The following is a 26,914-nucleotide window of genomic DNA, read 5'->3' on the forward strand; positions in this document are numbered from 1 at the left end:
TTTGCTCTGCAGATATCTTGCGGAAGATATTCCAGAGCAAGAGCTGTCAGTACCTCTTCATGAGAGGCAGAGAAACCAAGTGCAGGAGCCCATGGTCTCCCAATACCCAGTCCCCAACTCAGCTTTACAAAAGGAAATGGTATATCAGCTTATGTCTTAGGAATGTGAATTATTGCTGATGAGCCGCTCAGTCCTGTCTGACTCTGTGACCCCATGGACTGCAGCACACCAGGCTTCCCTGTCCTTCACTGTCTCCTAGAGTTTGTTTGAACTCATGTCTATTGAGTGAGTGATGCCATCCAACCATATCATCGCCTCTGTTGCGCCCTGCTTCTCCTACCCTCAATCTTTCCCACCATCAGAGTCTTTTCCAATGAGTTGACTCTTTGCATCAGGTGGCAAAGTATTGGAGCTTCAGCATCAGTCCTTTCAATGAATATTCAGGGTTTATTTTCTTTAGGATTGACTGGTTTCATTTCCTTGCAGTCCAAGGGACTCTCAAGAGTTTTCTCCAGCACCATAGTTTGAAAGCATCAATTCTTCAGTGCTCAGGCTTCTTTATGGTCCAACTCTCACATCCATACACGACTACTGGAAAAACCATAGCTTTGACTATAAACCGTAGCTTTGACTTTGTCAGCAAGGTAATGTCTCTGCTTTTTATTAGGGTGCCTAGGTTTGTCATAGCTTTTCTTCCAAGGAGCAAGCATCTTTTAATTTCATGGCTGCAGTCACCATCCACAGTGATTTTGGAGCCCAAGAAAATAAGGTCTATCACTATTTCCATGATTTCCCCATCTATTTGCCATGAACTGATGGCACTGGATGCCATGATCTTAGTTTTTTGAATGCAGAGTTTTGAGCCAGCTTTTTCACTCTCCTCTTTCACTTTCATCAGGAGGCTCTTCACTTTGTACCATAAGTATGGTGTCATCTGCATATCTGAGGTTGTTGATATTTCTCCCAGCAATCTTGATTCCAGCTTGTGCTTCATCCAACCCAGCATTTTGCATGATGTACTCTGCATTTACATTAAATAAGGAGAATGACAACATACAGCCTTGACGCACTCCCTTCCTAATTTTGAACCAGTCCGTCGTTGCACATTCAGTTCTAACTGTTGCTTCTTGACCTGCATAGATGTTTCTCAGGAGGCAGGTAAGGTGGTCTGGTATTCCCATCTCTTTAAGAATTTTCCACAGTTTGTTGTAATCTACACAGTCGAGGGCTTTAGCATAGTCAGTAAAACAGAAGTAGATGTTTTTCTGGAATTCCTTTGCTTTTTCTGTGATCCAGTGGATGTTGGCAATTTGATCTCTGGTTTCTCTGCCTTTTCTAAATCCAACTTGTACATCTGAAAGTTCTTGGTTCACATAACTGTTGAAGCCTAGTTTGAAGGATTTTCAGCATTACCTTGCCAACATGTGAAATGAGTGCAAGAGTGCAGTAGTTTGACCATTATTTGGCATTGGCCTTCGTTGGGATTGGAGTGAAAACTGACCTTTTCCAGGTCTATGGCCACTGCTAAGTTTTCCAAATTAACAGCATCATCTTTTAGGATTTTAAATAGCTCAGCTGGAATTCTATGGACTCCATTAGCTTTGTTTGTTGTAATGCTTCCTGAGGCCCACTTGACTTTGCACGCCAGGATGTCTGGCTCTAGGTGAGTGACCACATCATTGTGGTTATCCGGGTCATTAAGACCTTTTTTGTATAGTTCTTCTGTGTATTTCTGCCATCTCTTCTTAGTCTCTTCTGCTTCTGTTAGGTCTGTGTATACCTAGGTCAACCCTATGAAATGGGTGACATTATTTCATTTTTCAGATGATGCATGCATGCATGCTAAGTCACTTCAGTTGTGTCTGACTAATGAAACTGAGGCATAGAGAGCTTAAGTACACAGTCCACCTTGAGGCTGCTTAGCTGATAGCAGAATCCAGATACGAACTCAGAATCCAGATATCTGTCTGATACCAGAGCTAAGATCAACTTCTATATTTTATAAAACCATGCACTGTATGTGTGTGTTTGTATTTATGTGCATACACAGTCATGTCCAACTCTTGCGACCCCATGGAATGTAGCCTGCCAGGCTCCTCTGTCCATAGGATTTTACTGGCAAGAATACTAGAGTGGGTTGCCATTTCCTCCTCCAGGGGATCTTCCTGACCCAGAGATTGAACCTGTGTGTCTTGTGTCTCCTGCATTGACAGGAGGGTTCTTTACTACTGTGCCACCTGAAAGTGAAAAGTGAAAGTTGCTCAGTCATGTCAAACTCTTTGCAACCCATGAACTATACAGTCCATGGAATTCTATAGGCCAGAATACTGGGTAGGTAGCCTTTCCATTTTCCAGGGGATCTTCCCAACCCAGGGATCAAGCCCAGGTCTCCCGCGTTGCAAGTGGATTCTTTACCAGCTGAGCTACAATGGAAACCCAAGAATACTGAGTGGGTAGTCTATCCCTTCTCCACTGGATCTTCCTGACCTAGGAATCAAACTGGGGTCTCCTGCGTTGAAGGGGGATTCTTTACCAACTGAGCTATCAGGGAACCCACTGTGCCACCTGGGAAGCCCTATAAAACCATAAGTACTTTTAATAAAATATACCTCTAGGTATTATTTATTTTGACCTGATTTCTAACTGAAGATGTGTGATATCTCCATTTCTCACAAATTTGGCATTATTTCATATGTAAATCTTAAATATGACATATACTTTTTTAAAGAAGTACTATTTCAGTGATATAAGTTAAAATAATAATGTAATAATTGGGTCATAGACAAATATTTACAGTCTCTATAAATAGGGTATGTTCTAAAAATCTGATTATTAAAGTCTCTTGGAATGTTGCACATATTTATAATCACAGTGTTATAAATCTCATTTAGGATTGTTAGAACTCACAGGTAGCAAGATAAGTAAGATATAATAAGGAGTCTCCCAAGTATTTGCTCCCTTAGTCAAGGCTCCTTTAGCTGTAGAAAATAGAAACCCACTTAGGAAACCTTAAGCCAAAAATGGAGACCAGGAATACTCATGGCACTCTGAGGAAAAAAACACTGTGTGACTTGGTCTCTGGAGGAACAGGATCCAGGAAGTGGGAAACTGTCAAGAACGTGTTTAGGGCCATGCGACTTCTCCCCTTGCTACCTTTTCATTCTTTTTCTTTCTCTGATCTGGTTTCTCCTGCTTTCCTGTGCCCCTGGTGAAAGATGGTCCCTCTCTAAATGAAGCCCTCCCAAATATACACATCTTCCCAGATCTTATAATGCTGAAGACAGTGACATGCCTCAGCTTTGCAATCCCAAGTTTCCAGAAGAGAAAATCTGGTTGGCCAAGCCAGGCCAGGGTGCTGAGATCTAACGGGCCTCAATAATTAATACTCCTCTTCATTGCCTGAATTATGGACCAATGAGAAGTGGAAAGGAAAGTCAGCAGAGAGAACAGAAAGATGACCTTCATCATTAATATAGGGAAGCTGAGGCTTAGGCATGAGTGAGGGAACTGGATACTCAGAGTGTATTTGAGTCAGCAGGGCATGTCCACTTGCCCAGGTAGCGTCTGCACTCTGCCCAGTATAGGAGGAAGAGAGGAAGACTGCACGGTTGCCTTGATGCATTTATTATCACGAATCTTTCATCTTCTCCCAAAATGTATGTGTGCTCAAGGGGCAAAGGACGGAAGGAAGTTTGTTTCATTTACCTTAAGGTAACAGGTGTTTTAAGATGATTGTAATGTTTGCATTTTACCTAAAAATGGCTCAGAAGTTAATTTCACCTCTTTTTTTTTTTTTTTTAAAAAAAAAGGATTTGAATCGAAATCTGAGCAGACTCAGAGATTCATTTGAAAAGGCAATAGCTGAGAAAGTTCGCTGTCAAGAAGAGGTGAACCAAACCAACAAAACTATTGAACTAGCCAACAGGCTTGTGAGGGAACTTGAGGTGAGTTAACCTTTTCTTCCAACATTCTAACCAAAATATTAAGAATCAGCTTTTTGGATTTTATCCTTATTTGCTCTCAACAGTGGCTGAGTAAACATGGAATCAGCAACAAAAAGAGGAACAAGAATCATTTATACTGGACAAGGGAGCAGGAACTTGGGAGTGCCTGCTGATGGGTATGAGTTTCTCTATTGTGTGAGAGAGACCATCTAAAATTATTGGGGGTGATGGCACGAATCTGTGAATATATTAAAACCCACTCAACTGAAGGCTTGAAAGGGTGAATTTCATGATATGTGAATCTCAAAACTCTTATTTTTAAGTGCTACCTAAAAATATAGAATTGCACTACTCGACATGGATTTAGCTAAAGGTGATAGAAAGGTTGCTTCACAGTGGCTTAAACAAAAGGGAGTTTATTTTTCACATATTAAAAAAAATCGCATAGGTAAGCCATTATCAGTGTCGTTTCAGGGAATGAGTGATCAGACCCCTGACTTGTCTGCAGCCTTCTGTTGCTGTCAGAGCGCATGTCTGTTCACCCTCAGACATTTTACAGCCATGTGCCAGATGGATGGTACTCCTTCAGGTTCAGGCAGGAGATAAGAATCTGTAGCAGCTAGATTTTTCCCCTTTTATAACAAAAACAAGTTTTCTGCTCAAGGCAACCCCTTAAGCAGACTTACCTAAAGCACTTATTTGTTTAGCCAGAACTAGAGTGACCACGGATAGGTGCAAAGAAGGCAGGGAATGTGGGAAATGGGGTGATCATAATTGACTCAGCCAGTTCATCCCAGGGCACTGGACACAGTAACAATCTTTTCAGAATCAGAGTTCTCTCAACAAGAAAGGAGAGAGAAATGTAAGTTAGGATGGCTGAGGCTGGCCTAATTTCTTGTAAGTAGACTTTTAACAATCTAATTTAAATTTACTACAAATTTAAACCCATTATCCCTCTGAAACTCATAGTTTATTATATGTAAAGTCACTCTTCATTCTGCTAGATCCACTCCTCTGTTCAGTCCCAATAACTGCTGGCCTTTTCTTCTAGTTGTTACGGCCTAAAGCTCTAGAATCCCCCTTGACTTACTGCTTTCTTCCTCATGCCATATTCAGTCCAGCAGAGTACTGTCCTGGCTCGCCCTTCAGAGTCTGTTCAGAACCCCAGCATTCTCAGGACCTTCACCTCTCCACGCTGGTCCAGGCCTCCAGCATCTTCCTGCTGGAGCATCACCCTAGCCTCCACCACCACCCTCAAGGTCCACACCCCTTAGAGCCGCTGAGTGATGTTGTTAGAAAAACTTAAGTCCACTCATGTTACCGCTCTCTCAGAATTCTCCAGTAACTGGATGTCTCACTCAAAATATAGTCCAGAGGTTTTGCCAGGCCTGCAGGACCCTCCATGATCTGGGCCCTGGATATCTCTGTCCTCCCTTCTGCCACCTTCTGCCCTGCTCCATCCTCACCGGGAGCTTGCTCTTCCTCACCTTGCCAGTCACTCTCCTACCCCATGGCCTTTGCTTCCTTCCCCCATGTGGCTGACACTTTTCCAGGCAATGATGTTACTGGGTCCCATACTTCCTTCAGGTATCTGCCAGTTCTTATTACCTGGTTTTCTCTGACCTCCCTTTGTTAAAAAGCATGCGCCTTGCCCCTTATACACACACACACATGAATACACACATGCATGCACACACTACTCTATAGATCTTTTTTTTGCCACTTTATTTTCTTAATTGAAGGATAATTGCATTACAGAATTTTGTGGTTTTCTGTCAAACATCAAGAGTCAGCCATAGCCCTCTATAGATGATTTTGTTTCCTCTGCTTTACTATTTTTTCATGATATGTGTCATCATATGACACACACACTTGTATACATGCATGTGTGAACATATTTACTTTTTTTGTGGTCTTTTTCCCCTAACCAGACTATGAGCTCTCAAAAGCAGGAAACTTCATTTGTTTCCTGCACTGCTTGATCCCAAACATATAGAGTAGTCCATGGAGGCACCGATAAATATTTGTTGAATGAATGAATGGGTGAGTTTGGGAAGAACTCCTGTGTTGAAAAAAAAATTCTGGAGCCCTTTGAGGATTTATTTTAATTAGATCCGCTGAGAAATTATGCAAGCTCCTAGTAGAGTTTATTGGAGAAGGAAATGGCAACCCACTCCACTGTTCTTGCCTGGAGAATCCCAGGGACGGGGGAGCCTGGTGGGCTTCCGTCTGTGGGGTCGCACAGAGTCGGACACAACTGAAGCGACTTAGCAGCAGCAGCAGTAGAGTTTATACATGCTTCCATTTGAAGTGATAAGATTTAGGCAGTGTGAAGGGTTTACCATTTATAAGTTACCTATAGAAAAGAGGAGGTGCCATTTGATTAGACTTACTTGAAGTAGAGAATGTATGAAAGTTTTATCAAGGGAAAAACAGGCCTTGTATCTTGCTACCTCGTATCTCTAGCACACAGCAATGTCTTCCAAAGGCTTTATTTATTCATGATGATTTAGATTATGATTTAGAAAAGGAAATCAAAAATGGATGAATAATGTTAACAAAAAATACATCTAAGTATGTATATACGTATATTTTTAAAAGATTAATTGAAGATGTCAGACCTTTTCCTTTGAGGATAAATTCTTTTTGACTAGAACAGGAGACAGTTAACTTCTGAAAAACACCAAGACTGATGATTTTGTCTATATAGCATTGACCTGGAAGCTATAGTCTCAACCATTCAGACTAATAAATCAGGCAATTTATATTTAATCATTAACTAACTCCAGAGCTAACAGCTGTTCAAAATTAGAAATGGGTCACCCCAGCCAGGATGACATTACAGGCAATCTATAATGCATTAGAATAAAATTATAGTGATTTTTAACTGTCTAGAAATTTATTACAGGACATGTTCCAATTCTTAAACCCTTGTTAGCCAGTGTCAGTAATGATTTATGTTGCGTGGATGGTATAGTGAAATTATTGACGATTTCAATCGCCGATAAGTCTACGTTTAGTAAATCTTCAAGTTTCAAAGCTGTTGTGGAGAATGAGGTGGGTGCCCTTTATTGTTTATCATTTACTAACCAAAGACAACAAAGTTGGAGGGAAGGCAAATGAGAGATTCTTCTTCAAAATTAATGGATATATTATCTATAGCTGAGGAAGGAAAGTAATGAATTCCATGAAGAAGGCAAGGGAGTTGAAGTTGCCTAGTGTTTAATTATAGAGCTAACTTGGAGTGATCTTTATCGAGCAAAGCAGACGATCTTAAAATAGATTTCATAACCATTGTCACCTGCTAGTTTCATTAACTCAGTGCTGAGGGTATTGTGATGGCTTGCAGGGAGCTAGTATTGCAATTTGCTCTGACATAAATTATTTTTGTTTTCTGTGGTCTCCCCTCTTTCATGAGTAAGGCTGAATTCTTCCACAGGGTTCTTCATTGTTTTCACTAACATTTTGCTGGTTTTATTTCTCCAGTTCCTATTAATTTACATATGCTTAGAAGCTGCAATACTTTGGCCACCTCATGCAACAAGTTGACTCACTGGAAAAGACTCTGATGCTGGGAAAGGTTGGGGGCGGGAGGAGAAGGGGACGACCGAGAGTGAGATGGTTGGATGGCATCACTGACTCCGTGGACATGAGTTTGAGTGAACTCCGGGATTTGGTGATGGACAGGGAGGCCTGGCGTGCTGTGATTCATGGGGTCGCGGGGAGTCGGACAAGACTGAGCGACTGAACTGAACTGAAAGTGGTATTAAATTTTAGCATGCATTAAAACCAAATGAATTAGTGAAGTGTCCTGTAGTTCAGTCGATCCATAGATATTTATTACAGTTTTATTCAAATCCAATATTAAGGGCTCTACATACTTAACCTGGAAATCAGATTTTAAATGTCTAGTCATGTAGATAGAAGGAGTTGAACAGCATCCTTTGAGCATACTGTTTTCAAAGCTAGTGACATCCTTCTCGTTTCCATCTTTTTACATGGGCTGTAAGCTCTTCCACTGATTGAGTAATTATATTGCAGAAATAACCCACATTTAGTAACTGTCAGCACTGTTCTTTAATTAATTGAATTCTAGTAAGATGGCTCTTTTAAGCTTTATGTTTTAAATAGTTAACATAACTAGTGTTTGTCACTTTCCTTTTTCTATAATCTGCCCATGGCTGGTATGTTTAAGATGATGTTTGCTGAGGGAGGTGTAGTACCATTGCTGAAAAGCAAAAATGATGGTGAACAGCCAAGTTGCCATAAAAATCCTAACATCAGTCAGGCTTGGCCCAAGCTCTTGGTCCTGTAGAGGGACAAGAGAGTGACTATCAGCCTTTTAAGAAGGACCTCAAGCCTAACTGAAGAGTTAGGGTCTCCAACAAAAAGGAGATGTTAAAGATCTAATGTCGTATTACCATAAACTACGAGAGAATGAGAGCGCCTTCATAGTAATGGGTTCACATGAGTGAATGGTCAGCATAGTCACACCACCCAGGCATGTTCTGTTCCTTCTCAAGGCTGTGCAGCGTGACTTTGACTTGAACTGAGGTATAAGGCAATTACATTCAATGTGTCTTGAGTTGCCCCTCACTTTGCAGTTACATGAGACCCATCTTATATTTCAGTCAGAGAAGATTCGCTGGGGCCAGTCTATTAAATCCTTCGAAGCTCAAGAGAAGACGCTCTGTGGAGATGTTCTCCTTACGGCAGCGTATGTGTCTTATGTTGGATCCTTTACACAACAGTATCGCCAGGAACTGGTGGACTGCATGTGGGTTCCCTTTCTTCAAGAGAAGGTAAGCTCAGTCCCTAACCTGGGCCACATTTGGAAGCGTCACACTGAAATTTCGGTAACAAAAACAGTATGTTCCAGGCATTTTTGTACCTTTGTCATCTCAAATGACTGGAAATTCTAGTATTGAAGGGAGTCTTTCTTGTGTGCTGCAGTTTTCTTGTTTTAATGATAGTTTCAACACGGAGGTGGAAAATAGAAAAATTATTACTTTGCCAACCAAGGTCCGTCTAGTCAAGGCTATGGTTTTTCCCTGGTCATGTATGGATGTGAGAGTTGGACTGTGAAGAAAACTGATCGCCGAAGAATTGATGCTTTTGAACTGTGGTGTTGGAGAAGACTCTTGAGAGTCCCTTGGACTGCAAGGAGATCCAACCAGTCCATTCTAAAGGAGATCAGTCCTGGGTGTTCATTGGAAGGACTGATGCTAAAGCTGAAACTCTAATACTTTGGCCACCTCATGCGACAAGTTGACTCACTGGAAAAGAGTCTGATGCTGGGAGGGATTGGGGATGGGAGGAGACGGGGACAACAGAGAATGAGATGGCTGGATGGCATCACCAACTCGATAGACATGAGTTTGAGTGAACTCCGGGAGTTGGTGATGGACAGGGAGGCCTGGCGTGCTGTGATTCATGGGGTGGCAAAGAGTCAGACACGACTGAGCGACTGAACTGAAAGGGGTGTAGTTGGAAAACTGCTTTTAATGAAACTGTGAACTGAAATCAAATTTGGAATATCATGTGCAACTATAGGGTGAAATTTTTTGGTATGAATACCACAGGTTATTGAAGATTTTTTAAATGACTACTTTCAGATGAAAAATGTAACATTTTGTATGTAAGTATAAAAATAGTAATCAAATTACTAAATAGTAATCAATAGTAATCAAATTACTTTGAATTTGAAAATTCACCCATAAGCAAAATGAAAGCATAGATTGGTGAGATTTCAGATCGTCTAGTTTAAGGTTATCCTTGTACAAAGGAGAAACTGAGACAGGGAAGTTTAAATGACTTGGTAAGGTCATAAAATATAGGAAACCAGACCACTGCTTTCCAGGCCACTGTTTTCTGTGCCGCATTCTATTATCTCCACAGTTGATTGTGATCCACACAGTCAAAGGCTTTGGCATAGTCAATAAAGCAGAAGTAGATGTTTTTCTGGAACTCCCTTGCTTTTTCATAATCCAACGGATGTTGGCAATTTGATCTCTGGTTCCTCAACCTTTTCTAAATCCAGCTTGAACATCTGGAAGTTCACAGTTCACTTATTGTTGAAGCCTGGCTTGGAGAATTTTGACATTACTTTGCTAGCGTGTGAGATGAGTGCAATTGTGCAGTAGTTTGAGCATTCTTTGGCATTGCCTTTCTTTGGGATTGGAATTAAAACTGACCTTTTCCAGTCCTGTGGCCTCTGCTGAGTTTTCCAAATTTGCTGGCATATTGAGTGCACAGCACTTTCACAGCATCATCTTTTAGGATTGAAATAGCTCAGCTGAAATTCCATCACCTCCACTAGCTTTGTTAGTCGTGATGCTTCCTAAGACCCATTTAACTTTGCATTCCAGGATGTCTGGTTCTAGGTGAGTGATCACACCGTCATGATTATGTGGGTGATGAAGATCTTTTTTGTATTGTTCTTCTGTGTATTCTTGTCAACTCTTCTTAATATCTTCTGCTTCTGTTAGGTCCATACCATTTCTGTCCTTTATTGAGCCCATTTTGCATGAAATGTTCCCTTGGTATCTCTAATTTTCTTGAAGAGATCTCTAGTCTTTCCAGTCTGTTGTTTTCCTCTATTTCTTTGCACTGATCAAGGCTTTCTTATCTCTCCTTGCTGTTCTTTGGAACTCTGCATTCATGGGTATATCTTTCCTTTTCTCCTTTGCCTTTTGCTTCTGTTCTTTTCACAGCTATTTGTAAGGCCTCCTCAGACAGCCATTTTGCCTTTTTTGCATTCCTTTTTCTTAGGGATGGTCTTGATCCCTGCCTCCTGTACAGTGTCACAAACCTCCATCCATAGTTCTTCAGACACTCTGTCTATCAGATCTAAAATTCCTTAAATCTATTTGCACTTCTACTGTATAATCATAAGGGATTTGATTTAGGTCATATCTGAGTGGTCTAGTGGTTTTCCCTACTTTCTTCAATTTAAGTCTGAATTTGGCAATAAGGAGTTCATGATCTGAGCCACAGTCAGCTCCTGGTCTTGTTTTTGCTAACTGTATAGAGCTTCTTCATCTTTGGCTGCAAAGAATATAGTCAATCTGATTTCAGTATTGACCGTCTGGTGATGTCCATGTGTAGAGTCTTCTCTTGTGTTGTTGGAAGAGGATGTTTGCTATGATCAGTGTGTCAGTGTGTTCTCTTGGCAAAACTTTATTAGCCTTTGCCCTGCTTCATTCTGTACTCCAAGACCAAATTTGCCTGTTACTCCAGGTATTTCTTGACTTTCTACTTTTGCATTCCAGTCGCCTTTAATGAAAAGGACATCTTTTTGGGGGGTTAGTTCTAAAAGGTCTTGTAGGTCTTTATAGAACCATTCAACTTCAGCTTTTTCAGCATTATTGGTTGGAGCATAAACTTGGATTTCTGTGATATTGAATGGTTTGCTTTGGAAACGAACAGAGATCATTCTGTTGTTTTTGCGATTGCATCCAAGTACTGCATTTCAGACTCTTTTGTTGACTATGATGGCTCCTCCATTTCTTCTAAGGGATTCCTGCCCACAGTAGTAGATATAATGTTTATTTGAGTTAAATTCACACATTCCAGTCCATTTTAGTTCTCTGATTCCCAAAATGTCGATGTTCAGTCTTGCTATCTCCTGTTTGACCATTTCCAATTTGCCTTGATTCATGGACCTAACATTCCAGGTTCCTATGCAGTATTGCTCTTTACAGCATCAGACTTTACTTCTGTCACCAGTCACATCCCCAACTGGGTGGTGTTTTTGCTTTGGCTCCATCTTTTCATTCTTTCTGGAGTTATTTCTCCACTGATCTCTAGTAGCATATTGGACAGCTACCAACCCGGGGAGTTCATCTTTCAGTTCATCTTTTTGTCTTTTCATACTGTTAATGGAGTTCTCAAGGCAAGTATACTGAAGTGGTTTGCCATTCCCTTCTCCAGTTGACCACATTTTGTCAGAACTCTACACCATGACCTGCCCATCCTGGGTAGCCCTACATGGCATGGCTCATAGTTTCATTGAGTTGGATAAGGCTGTGATCCGTCATCAGATTGGTTAGTTTTCTGTGATTGTGGTTTTCATTCTGTCTGCCCTCTGATGGAGAAGGATGAAAGGCTTATGGAAGTTTCCTGATGGGAGAGATTGACTGAGGGGGAAATTGGGTCTTGTTCTGATAGGCGGGTGCCATGCTCAGTAAATCTTTAATCCCATTTTCTGTGGATGGGCGGGGTTGTGTTCCCTCCCTATTATTTGACCTGAGGCCCAACTGTGGTGGAAGTAATGAAGATGTGGTGGCTTCCTTCAAAAGGTCCCACGCATGAACTGCTGCACTCAGTGACCCCAACCCTGCAGCAGGCCTCCTCGGACCCACACCTCTGCCAGAGACTCCTAGACACTCACAGGCAAGCCTGGGTCAGTCTCTTGTGGGGTCACTGCTCCTTTCTCCTGGGTCCTGGTGCAAACAATGTTTTGTTTGTGCCCTCCAAGACCTGCCTCCTGATCAATGCGTATGCAGATCTAGAAGCAACAGATAGAACTGGACATGGAATGGATAGAACTGGACTGCTTCCAAATCGGGAAAGAAGTACTTCAGGGCTGTATACTGTCACCCTGCTCATTTAACTTATACGCAGGTTACATCATGAGAAATACTGGACTGGATGAAGCACAAACTGGAATCAAGATTGCTGGGAGAAATAGCAATGACCTCAGATATGCAGATGACACCACCCTGATGGCAGAAAGCGAAGAAGAGCTAAAGAGCCTCTTGATGAAAGTAAAAGAGGAGAGTGAAAAGGTTGGCTTAAAACTCAACATTCAGAAAACTAATTTCATGGCATCTGATCCCATCTCTTCATGGCAAATAGATAGGGAAGCAATGGAAACAGTGAGACTTTATTTTGGGGCTCCAAAATCACTGCAGATGGTGATTGCAGCCATGAAATAAAAAGACGCTTGCTCCTTGGAAGAAAAGTTATGACCAGCCTAGACAGCATTTTAAAAAGCAGAGACATTACTTTGCCATTAAAGGTCCGTCTAGTGAAAGCGATGGTTTATTCAGTAGTCATGTATGGATGTGAGAGTTGGACTATAAAGAAAGCTGAGTGCCCAAGAATTGGTACTTTTGAACTGTGGTGTTGGAGAAGACTCTTGAGAGTCCCTTGGATGGCAGGGAAATCCAGCCAGTCCATCCTAAAGGAAATCAGTCCTGAATATTCATTGGGAGGACTGATGCTGATGCTGAAACTCCAATACTTTGGCCACCTGATGCAAAGAACTGACTCATCTGAAAAGACCCTGATGCTGGGAAAGATTGAAGGAGGGAGGAAAAGGGGATGACAGAGGATGAGACGGCTGGATGGTATCACTGACTTAACAGACATGCGATCAAGTAAGCTTCAGGAGTTGATGATGGACAGGGATGCCTGGCGTGCTGTGGTCCATGGGGTCACAAAGATTCGGACATGACTGAGGAACTGAACTGAACTGTGTTATCTCAGTTGATTAAAGCAGGTTCTTCATTTACATATCGAGCCCTTCAATTCAGTTCAGTCACTCAGTCATGTCCGCTTTTGCGACCTCATGGACCACAGCACACCAGGCCTCCCTTGTCCATCACCAACTCCCGGAGTTCACTCAAACTCATGTCTATCGAGTCGGTGATGCCATCCAGCCATCTCATCCTCTGTCGTCCCCTTCTCCTCCTGCCCCTAATCCCTCCCAGCATTAGAGTCTCTTTTCCAGTGAGTCAACTCTTCGCAGGAGGTGACCAAAGTATTGGAGTTTCAGCTTTAGCATCAGTCCTTCCAATGAACACCCAGGACTGATCTCCTCTAGAATGGACTGGTTGGATCTCCTTGCAGTCCAAGGGACTCTCAAGAGTCTTCTCCAACACCACGGTTCAAAAGCATCCATTCTTCAGCACTCAGCTTTCTTTATAGTCCAATTCTCACATCCATACATGACCACTGGAAAAACCACAGCCTTGACTAGACGGACCTTTGTTGGCAAAGTAATGTCTCTGCTTTTCAACATGCTGTCTAGGTTGGTCATAACTCTCCTTCCAGGGAGTAAACGTCTTTTAATCTCATGACTGCAGTCACCATTTGCAGTGATTTTGGAGCCCAAAAAAATAAAGTCAGCTACTATTTCCACTGTTTCCTCATCTGTTTGCCATGAAGTGATGAACTGGACACCATGATCTTAGTTTTCTGAATGTTGAGTTTTAAGCCAACTTTTTGACTCTTCTTTTCATCAAGAGGCTCTTTAGTTCTTCTTAACCTTCTGCCATCAGGGTGGTATCATCTGCATATCTGGGGTTATTGATACTTCTCCCGGCAATCTTGATTCCAGCTTGTGCTTCATCCAGCCCAACATTTCTCATGATGTACTCTTCATATAAGTTAAATAAGCAGGGTGACAGTATATAGCCTTGACATACTCATTTTCCTATTTGGAAACAGTCTGTTGTTCCATGTCCAGTTCTAACTTTTGTTTCCTGACCTTAGGACATCGTAAATCCCTCTGTTTATTTGTGTTCTTTGTTGGTAATTATGCCTTAATTTTCACAATAGCTTTTTTGTGACATAAAGACATGCCAATGGAATTTCTGCAAATTAAATATTTGGGGGAAAGTGCCTCATAATAACTGTAAAAGAAAAATCCTTTTGTAACTAAATTATTTAATGTATCTCTGGTATCAAGCCATATTTTTATATGGAAGATTTTTTTAAAAGATGTTATCCATATTACTCCCTGAATTTTGGAGGTTTTCTCTAAGTATTTCTGCCATAAAATAGTCCTTTTTATGTAAGAGGATAAAGCATTCTACTAGTTTTGTCCACTGCATACTGAGTTGTGAGTTTCAGAAAGTGTCAGCTATCAAATTTTTCTTTTTTTCTGCATCTCATATTCTCCAAACTTTAATCTTCTCAATGGGTAGCTTGGTCTGATTCACCCAATGACTACTTAAGATGAATGATTGTCATCACTTTGGTCTTCTCTGCATTTTCCATCATTGATAAAATTTTCTCATTCTTTCCAAAATTATAAGGAAATTCACTTCCTGATGTGCAAACTATTGAACTTCACGTTGTCTTCTTGTTACCATTATTCTTCCCTTTGTAACGTATTTTCCCATAATAGTATTGATAGCATGAACTTAGGCTATCAGTCACTTTACATTTTTTAAATTGAAAACTTGGCTTCTCAAATTTAAGTTTTAAAATCGATATTTAATTGCTGGTATCACATCATTTGGGCTTCCCTGTTGACTCAGTGGTAAAGAATTTGCCTGGCAATTCAGGAGACGTGAGTTTAATCTCTGGGTCAGAAAGATCGCTGGAGGAAGAAATGGCAGCCCACTTCAGTATTCTTGCCTGGGAATCCCATGGACAGAGGAGCCTTGTAGGCTACAGTCCATGGGGTCACAAAATAGTCGGACACAACTTAGCATCTAAAAACAAGAGGAAATCACATCATTTAGTGTATGTATTTCTGGGAAGTTTCCCATCAACTTGTATTTTCCCATTTACTTAAAATTCCAAATATGGAATTCCATGAAGATAAAATTTTGTTGTGAAGAGTAAGATTAATTGGCTTTCCAAATTGTCTAAACTCTCTAAACGTATAGCCAAAGCAAAAATGATAATTTTCTGATGCTGTATGTTAAGAAAACACTTATTTTTTATTTATTTTAATTGGAGGCTAATTACTTTACATTATTGTATTGGTTTTGCCATACATTGACATGAATCTGCCCCGGATGTACAAGAAAACATTTATTTTTAACTACAGGCCTGTGTTTCTCTGTGGACCCACAATTCTCAGGACTCCATGTCTATTTTCAGGCGTCCCAACACTCTCTGCTTGTCTCTTGAGTACACAGTCATCAGGCCAGCTGAGAAATAGATCCTCAAACATGACCAGCTTATCGTCACTCATCTCTGGGCAGAGCTGTATGCTCAAGGAAGAAAGAGATTTCAAGTTGTATAAATGACATCCTTTTGGAAGAGACTTTTCTGTCTATGAGACTCCTGGCAGAAAATGCTATATAAAACCTAAAAAATGTTTGTCCTATAGAATAGAGGTTTCTAGTTTCTAAGTTCAATCACTCAGTCATGTCTGACTCTTTGCAACCCCATGGACTGTAGCATGCCAGGATTCCCAGTCCATCAACAACTCCCAGACCTTGCTTAAAGTCATGTCCATCAAGTTGTTGATGCCATTTGAGCTACTTATTTTATACTCCTTCTAGATTCAGTCACAGCAAAGTGGAAAGATAATCATGTCTATATGAACATGTGCCAGAGTTCAAGAGGAGGTGAAATTGTTTATTCGTGTTAATGTTTTTTTGATGAATTTTTCCTCATCAGTGTTGCCTCCTCTTGCCTTTCCAAGAAGCAACTCCTTATCCTGCTCCACAGATTATAGGGTACTTGCTAGAGCTCCTTCGGAGAAGGCGATGGCACCCCACTCCAGTACTCTTGCCTGGAAAATCCCAGGGGCAGAGAAGCCTGGTAGGCTACAGTCCATGGGGTCGTGAAGAGTCGGACATGACTGAGTGACTTCACTTTCACTTTCACACATTGGAGAAGGAAATGGCAACCCACTCCAGTGTTCTTGCCTGGAGAATCCCAGGGACGGGGAACCTCATGGGCTGCCGTCTATGGGGTTGCACAGAATCGGACACAACTGAAGCGACTCAGCAGCAGCAGTGTACATATTTAAGGTAACCCTTGGACTGCAAGGAGATCCAACCAGTTCATCCTAAAGGAGATCAATCCTTGGTGTTCATTGGAGGACTGATGCTAAAGCTGAAACTCCAATACTTTGGCCACCTCGTGCGACGAGTTGATTCACTGGAAAAGACTCTGATGCTGGGAAGGACTGGGGGCGGGAGGAGAAGGGGACAACAGAGAATGAGATGGCTGGATGGCATCACTGACTCGATGGACATGAGTTTGAGTGAACTCCGGGAGTTGGTGATGGACAGGGAGGCCTGGCGTGCTGTGATTCGTGGGGTCGCAAAGAGTCGGACACGACTGAGTGACTGAACTGAACTGAGAGAGAACTCTACTAAAATAAGTCCACAATCCTTAATGTGTTCCTAGAAATGAAGACTCTATATTCTAAATGCATCGAAACTCCAAAATCTAATAAGCAAATTTAACTCAAAGTCAGAATTTCAAGAGGAGTTATATTTTAACTTGACCCAGTGATTCTAAAGGTTTCTGGAAGAATATATTTTCAACAACACTAGTGTAATTTTGGAATCAAACAGTAAGAGGGCACTTGGACTTCACAATATTAAAATATATTCTAAAGCTAATTACAGCAACGTGGGTCTTCAAGGGAAATGAAAACTAGAATAGAGATCAGAGTCATTTAAGAATGCAGAGATATTTGATATATTTAATATATGATGATGTGTAAATGCAACTCCATCTATCACCTCCTAACATTTCTACTAGTATACCATCTTCCCTCCTGATACTTCTATTCAAGGCCAACCATTTGGGTTATATACTAGTTTCCATCCCCTTTCCTTTCCTTGAGGACAATTCAAAACAAATTCTCCCCTTTCTGTCATCATCAATTTTTCTGTCTGGACTGATTCATTACTACATCATTCCCACTAGCACTCAAACACGTAGTTATTTCTCCCATTAAAAACAAATATATCTGCACATTTCTCTCAACTCTCCCTGCCCCTCAAGCTACTCCTTCATTTCTCTGTTCTCATTTATGGTCATCACTTCAGAAGAGGAGTGGATCTTCACTGTCTCCGCATCCTCCCTCTGTATTTTTACATCACTCCAGACAGACTTTCATCCCCACCATGCCACCAAAATGCCTATTATCAGATTTTGCCTTCACATTGCTCAGTTGAGTGGTTCGTTTTTCATTCTCATCGTACTTGACTGAATTTGATGCAGTGGATCACTCCATCCTCCCATCAGTACTTGATTCTCTTGAATCACCCTCCCTTCACCTTCCACGTAACCCCACTGGTCACTTTTCCTCAGACTTTTTGATTTTTTTCCTTCCCCACCCTGCCCCAATGGCTCAGACAGTAAAGAATCCACCTGCAATGCGAGAGACCTGGGTTCGATCTCTGGGTTGGGAAGATCCCCTGAAGGAGGGTATTCTTGCCTGGATAATCCCCATGGACAGAGGAGCCTGGCGGGCTGCAGTCCATGGGGTCATAAAGAGTCGGACACAACTGAGGGACAAAGCACACACACACACACCCCAATCTCTTAATGTTGAAATGACCTACACTTCAGTCTTTGAGCTGCTTCTTAACTAGGTTCATGGTTTTAAATGTCACCTGGACCCCACTAACTCCCAAATGTATATCTGCAGCCAGACAATGACATCTTCCCTTCTGTGTCTGAAAGATGTCTCAAATGTAGAACATCCAAACTGAATTCCTGATCTTCCCCATAAAATTCTACTCAGATGTTTCCTATTTGTTTAATGGTAGGTCTATTCTTGTGTTAGCTCAGGCTAAAAGACTTTGAGTCACTTTGATGTGTCTTTTTCTGACACCCACATCCAATCTATCTAGGAAATTCTGTGGCCTCTACCTTTAAAATATATTCAGAATCTGACCACTTTTCACCACCTTCACTGCTTCCATCCTGAGCCAAGCCATCAGCTTCCTCTTCAATTACTGTGAAAACTTTCTAACTGGTTTCCTTGCTTCTGTATTTGTTGCCTGTCTCCAAATTGGATCTCAGCATATCAGTCAATGTGATATGATGCAAGTCAGATTAAGTAATTCTTTTTCTAAAATCCCTTTGTTGACTTCCCACTGCACTTAAAGCAAAAGCTAGAAACCCTGCAGATGCTTATAAAACCCTCAGTGATTTGGCCCCATTACAGTAAGTCCCTTACATATGAACCTTCAAGTTGCAAACTTTCAAAGATGTGAATGTCCATTTGTTCCATCAACCTCAAGCATGCAGCTTGCTCTGTCTCCTGTTTCTGACAGTCCTTCAGCTCTACCATCTCCCACCTCCTCTCCATCCTCCAGTCAGTAACTCTTCTTTCCTGTTCACTTGATGCCAGCCCCTGTATGCCAGTTGCTGTACTGTACTCCTGTACTTTTTCAAGGTACTATAAGATTAAAAATGTTTTCTTTTGTGTGTTTTTTTAATGTATCATTTGTGTGAAAAGTATTATAAACCTATTACAGTACAGTGCTACATAGCCAATTGTGTTAGTTGGTAGATAGGCTAACTTTGTTGGACTTAGGAACCAATTGGACTAACGAATGTGCTCTCAGAATAGAACTCATTCATGTGTAGGGGACCTACTATATCTCCCTGTAACTCACCTGTTATTCCTTTCCTCACTGATCTGCTCTGGTCACACTGGCCATCTTTGTGAATTTACCACATATGCTCCAGCCTCAGGCCCTTTGCACTAGCTGTTTCCTCTGTCTTGAAGTATTTTTGCTTAGGACATGTTTGCCCCACTCACTTCCATCAACTAGCTCTTTGTTAAACAGGAAGCAGATAAGGTGTTCTGGTATTCCCAGCTCTTGAAGAATTTTCCACAGTTTCTTGTGATCCCCACAGCCAAAGGATTTAGCATAGTCAATGAAGCAGAAGTCGATGTTTTTCTGAAATTTCCTTCCTTTTTCTGTTATCCAATGGATGTTGCTAATTTGATCTCTGTTTCCTGTACCTTTTCTAAATCCAGCTTGTACATCTGGAAGTTCTTGGTTCATGTATTATTGAAGCATAGCTTGAAGGATTTTGAGCATTATCTTGCTAGCTTATAAAATGAGTCCAATTGAATAGTAGTTTGAACATGGCATTGCCCTTCTTTGGGACTGGACTGAACACTGACTTTTTCCAATCCTGTGGCCACTGCTAAGTATTCCTAATTTGCTGGCATATTGAGTGCAGTACTTTCACATCATCATCTCTTAGGATTTGAAAGAGCTCAGCTGGAATTCCATCACCTCCACTAGCTTTGTTTGTAGTGATGCTTCCTAAGGCCCACTTGACTTCACACTTCAGGATGTCTGGCTCTAGGTGAGTGATCACACATTCATGGTAATCTGGGTCTTTAAGACCTTTTTTGTATAGTTCTTCTGTGTATTCTTGCCACCTCTTCTTAATCTCTTCTGCTTCTGTTAGGTCCGTACTGTTTCTGTCCTTTATCATGCCCATACTTGCATGAAATGTTCCCGTGGTATCTCCAATTTTATTGAAAAGATCTCTAGTCTTTCCCATTCTATTGTTTTCTTCTGTTTCTTTGAATTGTTCACTTAAGAAGGCCTTCTTATCTCTCTCTGCTATTCTCTGAAACTCTGCATTCAGTTGGATATATCTTTCCCTTTCTCCTTTGCCTTTTGTGTCTCCTTTTCTCAGCTATATGTTAGACCTCTCAGACAACCATTTTGCCTTCTTGCATTTCTTTTTCTTGGGGATGGTTTTGGTCACTCCTATACAATGCTATGAACTTCTGTCCATAGTTCTTCAGGTACTCTGTCTATCAGATCTAATCCCTTGAATCTATTGGTCACTTCCACTGTAATCATAAGGGATTTGATTTAGGTCATACCTGAATGGTCTATTGGTTTTCCCTGCTTTCTTCAATTTAAGTCTAAATTTGGCAATAAGGAGTTCATGATCTAAGCCACAGTCAACTCCAGGTCTTATATTTGCTGACTATATAGAGCTTCTCCATCTTTGGCTGCAAAGAATATAATCAGATTTTTGTACTGACCATCTGGTGATGTCCATGTGTAGAGTTATCTCTTAAGTTGTTGGAAGAGGTTATTTTCTATGACAAGTGTGTTCTCTTGGCAAAACTCTGTTAGCCTTTGACCTGCTTCATTTTGTACTCCAATGCCAAATTTGCCTATTACACCAGGTAACGCTTGACTTTCTATTTTGCATTCCAAACCTCTGTGATGAAAAGGACATCTTTTTTGGGTGTTAGTTCTAGAAGGTCTTGGAGGTCTTCATAGAACCATTGGACTTCAGCTTATTCAGCATTAGTAGTTGGGAAATAGAAGTGGGTTACTGTGATGTTGAATGGTTTATCTTGGAAACAAACTGAGATGATTTGTCCTTTTTGATAGTGCACCCAAATGCTGATATGCCTTTACTGTGCCTTTTAAATAATATTTACTATATAAATATTTACTCAGTAAATTATCCACCTGCAATGAGGGAGATCTGGGTTCAATCCCTGGGTTGGGAAGATCCTCTGGAGGAGGAAATGACAACCCACTCCAGTATTCTTGCCTGGAGAATCCCATAGACAGAGGAGCCTGATGGGCTACAACCCATGGGGTTGCAAAGAGTAGGACATGACTGAGTGACTAAACACGCACTGTGTTTCAGACTCTTGTTGTTTATGAGGGCTACTCCATTCCTTCTAAGGGATCCTTGCCCACAGTAGTAGATATAATTGTCATCTGAATTAAATTTGCCCATTCCTATCCATTTTAGTTCACTGATTGCTAAAATGTCGGTGTTCTCTCTTGCCTTCTTCTATTTGACTGCTCTAATTTACCTTGATTCATGGACCTAACATTCCAGATTCCTATGCAATATTGTTCTTTACAGCATCAGACATATTACTTTCCCCACCAGATACATCCACAACTGGGCATCATTTACACTTTGACTCAGCCTCTTCATTCTTTTTGGAGTTACTTCTCCACTTTTTCCCAGTAGCATATTGGACACCTGCCAACCTGGCATGCTACTCTTCCAGTGTCATATCTTTTTGCCTTTTCATACTGTTGTTCATGGGTGTCTCAAGGCAAGAATACTACAAATCCCTAGATGTGATTACAACCTTTGTCTTTCAGCATGCCTCATTCTACTCTATTTTTCCACCATAGCATTTATTACTTGCTAATACACTGCTTTGTTATGCTTAACATCTTTCCTCTCCCCCAGAAAAAATGGAAGATCCATGGAAGCAAGTATTTTGTGTATTTTGTTCACTATTCTATCCTAGAATGGTGCCTGGAACACTGTAGATGTTCAGTATTTTTTTTTCCATTGAGAGATAATTTATACACTTTATGATTCACCCATTTAAAGCATACAATTCATTGGTGTTTAGTCACACAACTGTGCAGCTCTCATCACAGTCAATTCTAGAGCATTTTCACCATTCTCAGTGTTAACCCCATACCCATTAGCTGTCACCCACAATCCCCCAATCCTTACTGGGCATCAGTTCAGTTTCAGTTCAGTTCAGTTCAGTCGCTCAGTCGTGTCCGATCTCCGCGACCCCATGAATCACAGCACGCCAGGCCTCCCTGTCCATCACCAACTCCCGGAGTTCACTCAAACTCATGTCCATTGAGTCAGTGATGCCATCCAGCCATCTCATTCTCGGTCATCCCCTTCTCCTCCCGCCCCCAACCTTTCCCAGCATCAGAGTCTTTTCCAGTGAGTCAACTCGTCATAGATAACCATTAATCTATTTCATGTAGCTATAAATTTGCCTGTTCTGAACATTTCATATGAATGAACGTATGTGATATTTTATGACTTGTTTCTTTCACTTAGCATGTTTTTAAGATTCTTCCATGATATAACCTGTATCAGTATTTTATCCCTTTCTATGACTGAATAATATTCCTTATTATTGAAATATAAATGTGGATATATCACATTTCATTTATCCATTCATCCATTGATGGTCATTTGGGTTGTTTCTACTTTTTTTATTATTATGAATAATGTGGCTATAAACAGTTGAATTATTCATGTACAAGTTTTTGTGTGTGGATATGTTTTATTTCTCTTTGATATATACCTTGGAGTTGAATTTTCTGAGTTGTATGGTAACTCCGTATTTATTCTTTGACAAACTACCAGCCTATCAGTACATATTTTAGAATAAATGTATGCTTAAATGTGTATTTCAGATCAGTGGGGGAAGTAATAGATTATTCAATAAACGGTGATAGCACAACTCACCGACTGTTTGGGCTGAAATATAGTTAGGGTTCTCCCTTATGGTTTCATAGGAAATAAGAAGAGTTCCAAATGATTTAAGTATTAGAATGTTAAATAACTTAAAATGTACATGAACTGTACAATTATAAATCAGAAATTGTAGATAAACATTACAGAATCAGTGAGGGGCCGTATTATAACCCCCATGTAATAAGCTGAGAAAAGAAATGTGAACTTAATCCTAAGCATGGGCAGTCATTGAGGATTTTAAGCAGGTCTATGACATGATCCACCTCATGCGACGAGTTGACTCACTGGAAAAGACTCTGATGCTGGGAAAGGTTGGGGGCGGGAGGAGAAGGGGACGACGGAGAATGAGATGGCTGGATGGCATCACTGACTCTGTGGACATGAGTTTGAGTGAACTCCGGGACTTGGTGATGGACAGGGAGGCCTGGTGTGCTGTGTTTCATGGGGTCGCGGAGAGTCGGACACGAATGAGCGACTGAACTGAACTGAACTGATGTACACATAGTTCTTGAAACTACAGATGGTAAGACCATCTAGGGAAGATGTTTAGAGTGAAGTGAGCCGAGTCAGTTAAGCAGGAAGTAGGAAGTAGTAAGTCATGCACGTAGGAAGGTGAGGACGATGAAGAAGGTGCGGTCAGAGATTGGAGAAACCCAAGGCAAGGGTGGATACATAGGAGGTAAGAGTATGAAGGTGGGGATGATCAGTGATGCCAAAGCCATAGAGACAAGTGAGAGAATAGCTGGGAACTAAAAGTGGCATCAGACTTGGAAGTATGAAAGTCTTTTCTGACCCCAAGGGTGTAATGAGCCAGGAGCAGATTGCACTGAGTTATACAGGAAGTCGGCAGAAAAGATAGGCTATTCTTGGAGGAATTTGCTTTGACGAGAAGGGGATAAACAGAAGCACCTGGTTGAGACATGAAGCTAAGTGAAGGGTTTTTTTTTCTTTCTCTCTTTTTTTGTATGAGTAAGACTAGAACATGTTTCTAGTCTTCCAGAGAAGGAATGGAAAAGGAATTACTGATGGTAAAACAGGGAAGAGGTCTGATCCATCAGGAACTGGGAAGAAGGGATAAGAATAGAGGAAAAGGGAATGACTTTCAGTTAGAAGAAGCAAGACTCCTTGAACTTAGTTGGAGGGAAGGGGAGAAAGTAGGACATGGGCAGGCAGAAGTGCTGATAGAAAGAAAGTTGTAGTTGTAGTTGCTGGTCTCTCTTCTTTTCAGGAAGCAGGAAACTGCAGTGCTAATCAGCCAAAGATAAGAAAATTGAAATCAGGAGAATGTTTGCAAGGAGAGTTGCAAAAACATCAGAAAGTATCCATTGAAGGCAATCAAAGAATAGATGTTAAAGTCTTGCCAAGCAACTTTGAGAAGCCAAAGTAGAATTTGGAAAAAATAAATTTGTAGTCACAGTAATAAAGCTTTCATCAGCAATACTCACAGTCTGGGACCAAAAGGAGAGGACAAGAGTGTGTTACTTCAGCCAGGGTATACAGGGTGATATCAGATAAGCCAGAAGGAAAAGAAGGCAGGGAAGTTCATGTGACATTCAGAAGAACAATTAAGGAACGGAAGGTTATATTTTAGGTTCGGCAGAGATGTGAGTGTAGTTGAAAGTTAGTGGTTAAATATATGGTACAGTTTCGAAACAGTGTCAGACTTTATATTTTGGGGCTCCAAAATCACTGCAGATGCTGATTGCAGCCATGAAATTAAAAGATGCTTACTCCTTGGAAGGAAAGTTATGACCAACCTTGATAATATATTAAAAAGCAGAGACATTACTTTGCCAACAAAGGTCCGTCTAGTCAAGGCTATGGTTTTTCCCGTGGTCATGTATGGATGTGAGAGTTGGACTGTGAAGAAAGCTGATTGCCGAAGAATTGATGCTTTTGAACTGTGGTGTTGGAGAAGACTCTTGAGAGTCCCTTGTACCGCAAGGAGATACAACCAGTCCATTCTAAGGGAGATCGATCCTGGGTGTTCATTGGAAGGACTGATGCTAAAGCTGAAGCTGCAATACTTTGGCCACCTCATGCGACGAGTTGACTCACTGGAAAAGACTCTGATGCTGGGAAATGTTGGGGGCGGGAGGAGAAGGGGACGACCGAGAATGAGATGGCTGGATGGCATCACCAACTCTGTGGACATGAGTTTGAGTGTACTCCTGGAGTTGGTGATGGATAGGGAGGCGTGGCGTGCTGTGATTCATGGGGTCGTAGAGAGTCGGACACGACTGAGCGACTGAACTGAACTGAACTGAACAGTTTCTCAATAGAATTACCATGTAATCCAACCTGGCTGGGGAATCTACTAGCCAAAGGAAATAAAAGCAAGGGCTTAGGTTAAGTCTGTTTTGTTCAGAACAGCATTATTTAGAAATAGCCAAAAGGTGGAAGAAATCCAGATGACCATCAACAGATGGATGGAAAAAGAAAATGTGGCATATACATAGAGTGGAATATTCGATCTTAAAAAGGAAGAAAATTCTGACACATTGCAACATGGATGAATCTTGTAGATGTTATGCCAAGGGAAATAAATCAGTCATAAAAGGACAAATATTGTGTGATTCCACTTTTTTGACGTACCTAGAATAGTCAGTTCCATAGAAAAGGAAAGTATCATGGTGGTTGCTAGGGGCTTGGGGGAGTGAATAATGGGAGTTATTGTTTAATGAGTATGGGTTTCAGCTTGGGAAGGTGAAAAAATTTCAGAGATGGATTGTAATGGTGATTGCACAACAATGTGAATGTACTTACTATTACTGAAGTAATATTACTATAACTGTATACTTCAAAATGGTTAGGATGACAAATTTTATAATACAGTTACTTTGCCACAATGAAAAACCCATGGTAGATAAAGGACCTGATGTCTTAACACTGTTGATAAGAGCAAATATTGTATTCAGAGGTGTGAGAAGAGGTATAGATGATCATGGTTAAAGAATTGGGTATTAGAAATTTAGGTTTCAATAATGAAATAATTTCAGAATATTATAAGGTCTGGAACAGCATCTCTCATCTAAAGAAGGAGATAGGCAGACTTCCCTGGTGGCCCAGTGGTTAAGAAGCTGAGTTTCCACTGCAGGGGGCATAGGTTCAGTCCCTAGACGGGGAACCAAGATTCCACATGATGTGTGACTTGGCCAAAAAACATTTTAATTAATTAAAAGAAGGAGATAGAATAGTACCCTGCCAAAACATATCAGCATTTTTTGAGTGTGGAGGATGTGCAAGGGAGGCGAGGGATGGGGTGTCATGTGATTGTCCCAGCTGGTTCTGGTATCTTCCGCTCCCCCTGCCTCTTCCCCCAGAATGCTAGAGTGGAAAGGAAATGCAGAGCTTTCCCGTGAAGGATGTCAAGGCTGGAGAGTGGATTTGACATGTCTACGAGCACTGTGGTTGTCACAGATTGGCAGCCAAACTTGGAAAGTGAGAAGGACCAATAGCTAAGGCTTTAGGATGAGGGGGATACATAGAGGAGTATATGGCTGGACTCCATGAGCCTCAAATGTGTCACTTTTTACTTAAGGATAGAACAGCTGTGGGGTCTTGGAACGATGTGCAGGGGAATAAGAAGAATGACCACTGTTACCCCCACATGCTTTTTCAGTAATGGGAATACTAAGAAAATGGAAAATCTACTTGAGAAAGGCCTCAAGGAAAATGAGACCCTAGGACAGTGGTTCTTGGACTCCAGCTTCATATTTAAATCATGTGGGAGTGAACTTTTAAAACATACTGATGCCAGTTGAAGTTGAATCATTAGAGATGGGGTGGTATTGGCAGCTTTGAAAGCTCTCATGTGATTCTTTTCTTAAAATTTATTTTAATTATTTTTATTGGAGGCTAATTATTTTGCAATACTATATTGGTTGGTTTTGCCATACACTGACATGAATCCGCCCCGGGTGTACATGAGTTCCCCTTCCTGAACCCCCCTCCCACCTCCCTCCTCCTCTTATGCTCCCTCTGGGTCATCCCCGCACACC

At 41.1% G+C, this 26,914-nt stretch overlaps 1 protein-coding gene across 1 annotated transcript in view; it reads left to right on the plus strand.

Annotated features, from left to right (window-relative positions):
- The window catches only part of DNAH11 (dynein axonemal heavy chain 11), a 390,076-nt gene that overhangs the window by 262,128 nt on the left and 101,034 nt on the right, over positions 1-26,914 (plus strand). The window contains exons 62-63 of the mRNA XM_088833659.1: positions 3,810-3,944; positions 8,576-8,746. Of these exons, the coding sequence (XP_088689785.1) occupies positions 3,810-3,944; positions 8,576-8,746 (306 nt within the window). The remainder of the gene's footprint in view (positions 1-3,809; positions 3,945-8,575; positions 8,747-26,914) is intronic.

Source organism: Moschus berezovskii, chromosome 3 (genome assembly GCF_049115385.1).
Source record: "Moschus berezovskii isolate FMDL1 chromosome 3, NW_MosBer_1.0, whole genome shotgun sequence".
Taxonomy (NCBI): Eukaryota; Metazoa; Chordata; class Mammalia; order Artiodactyla; family Moschidae; genus Moschus; species Moschus berezovskii.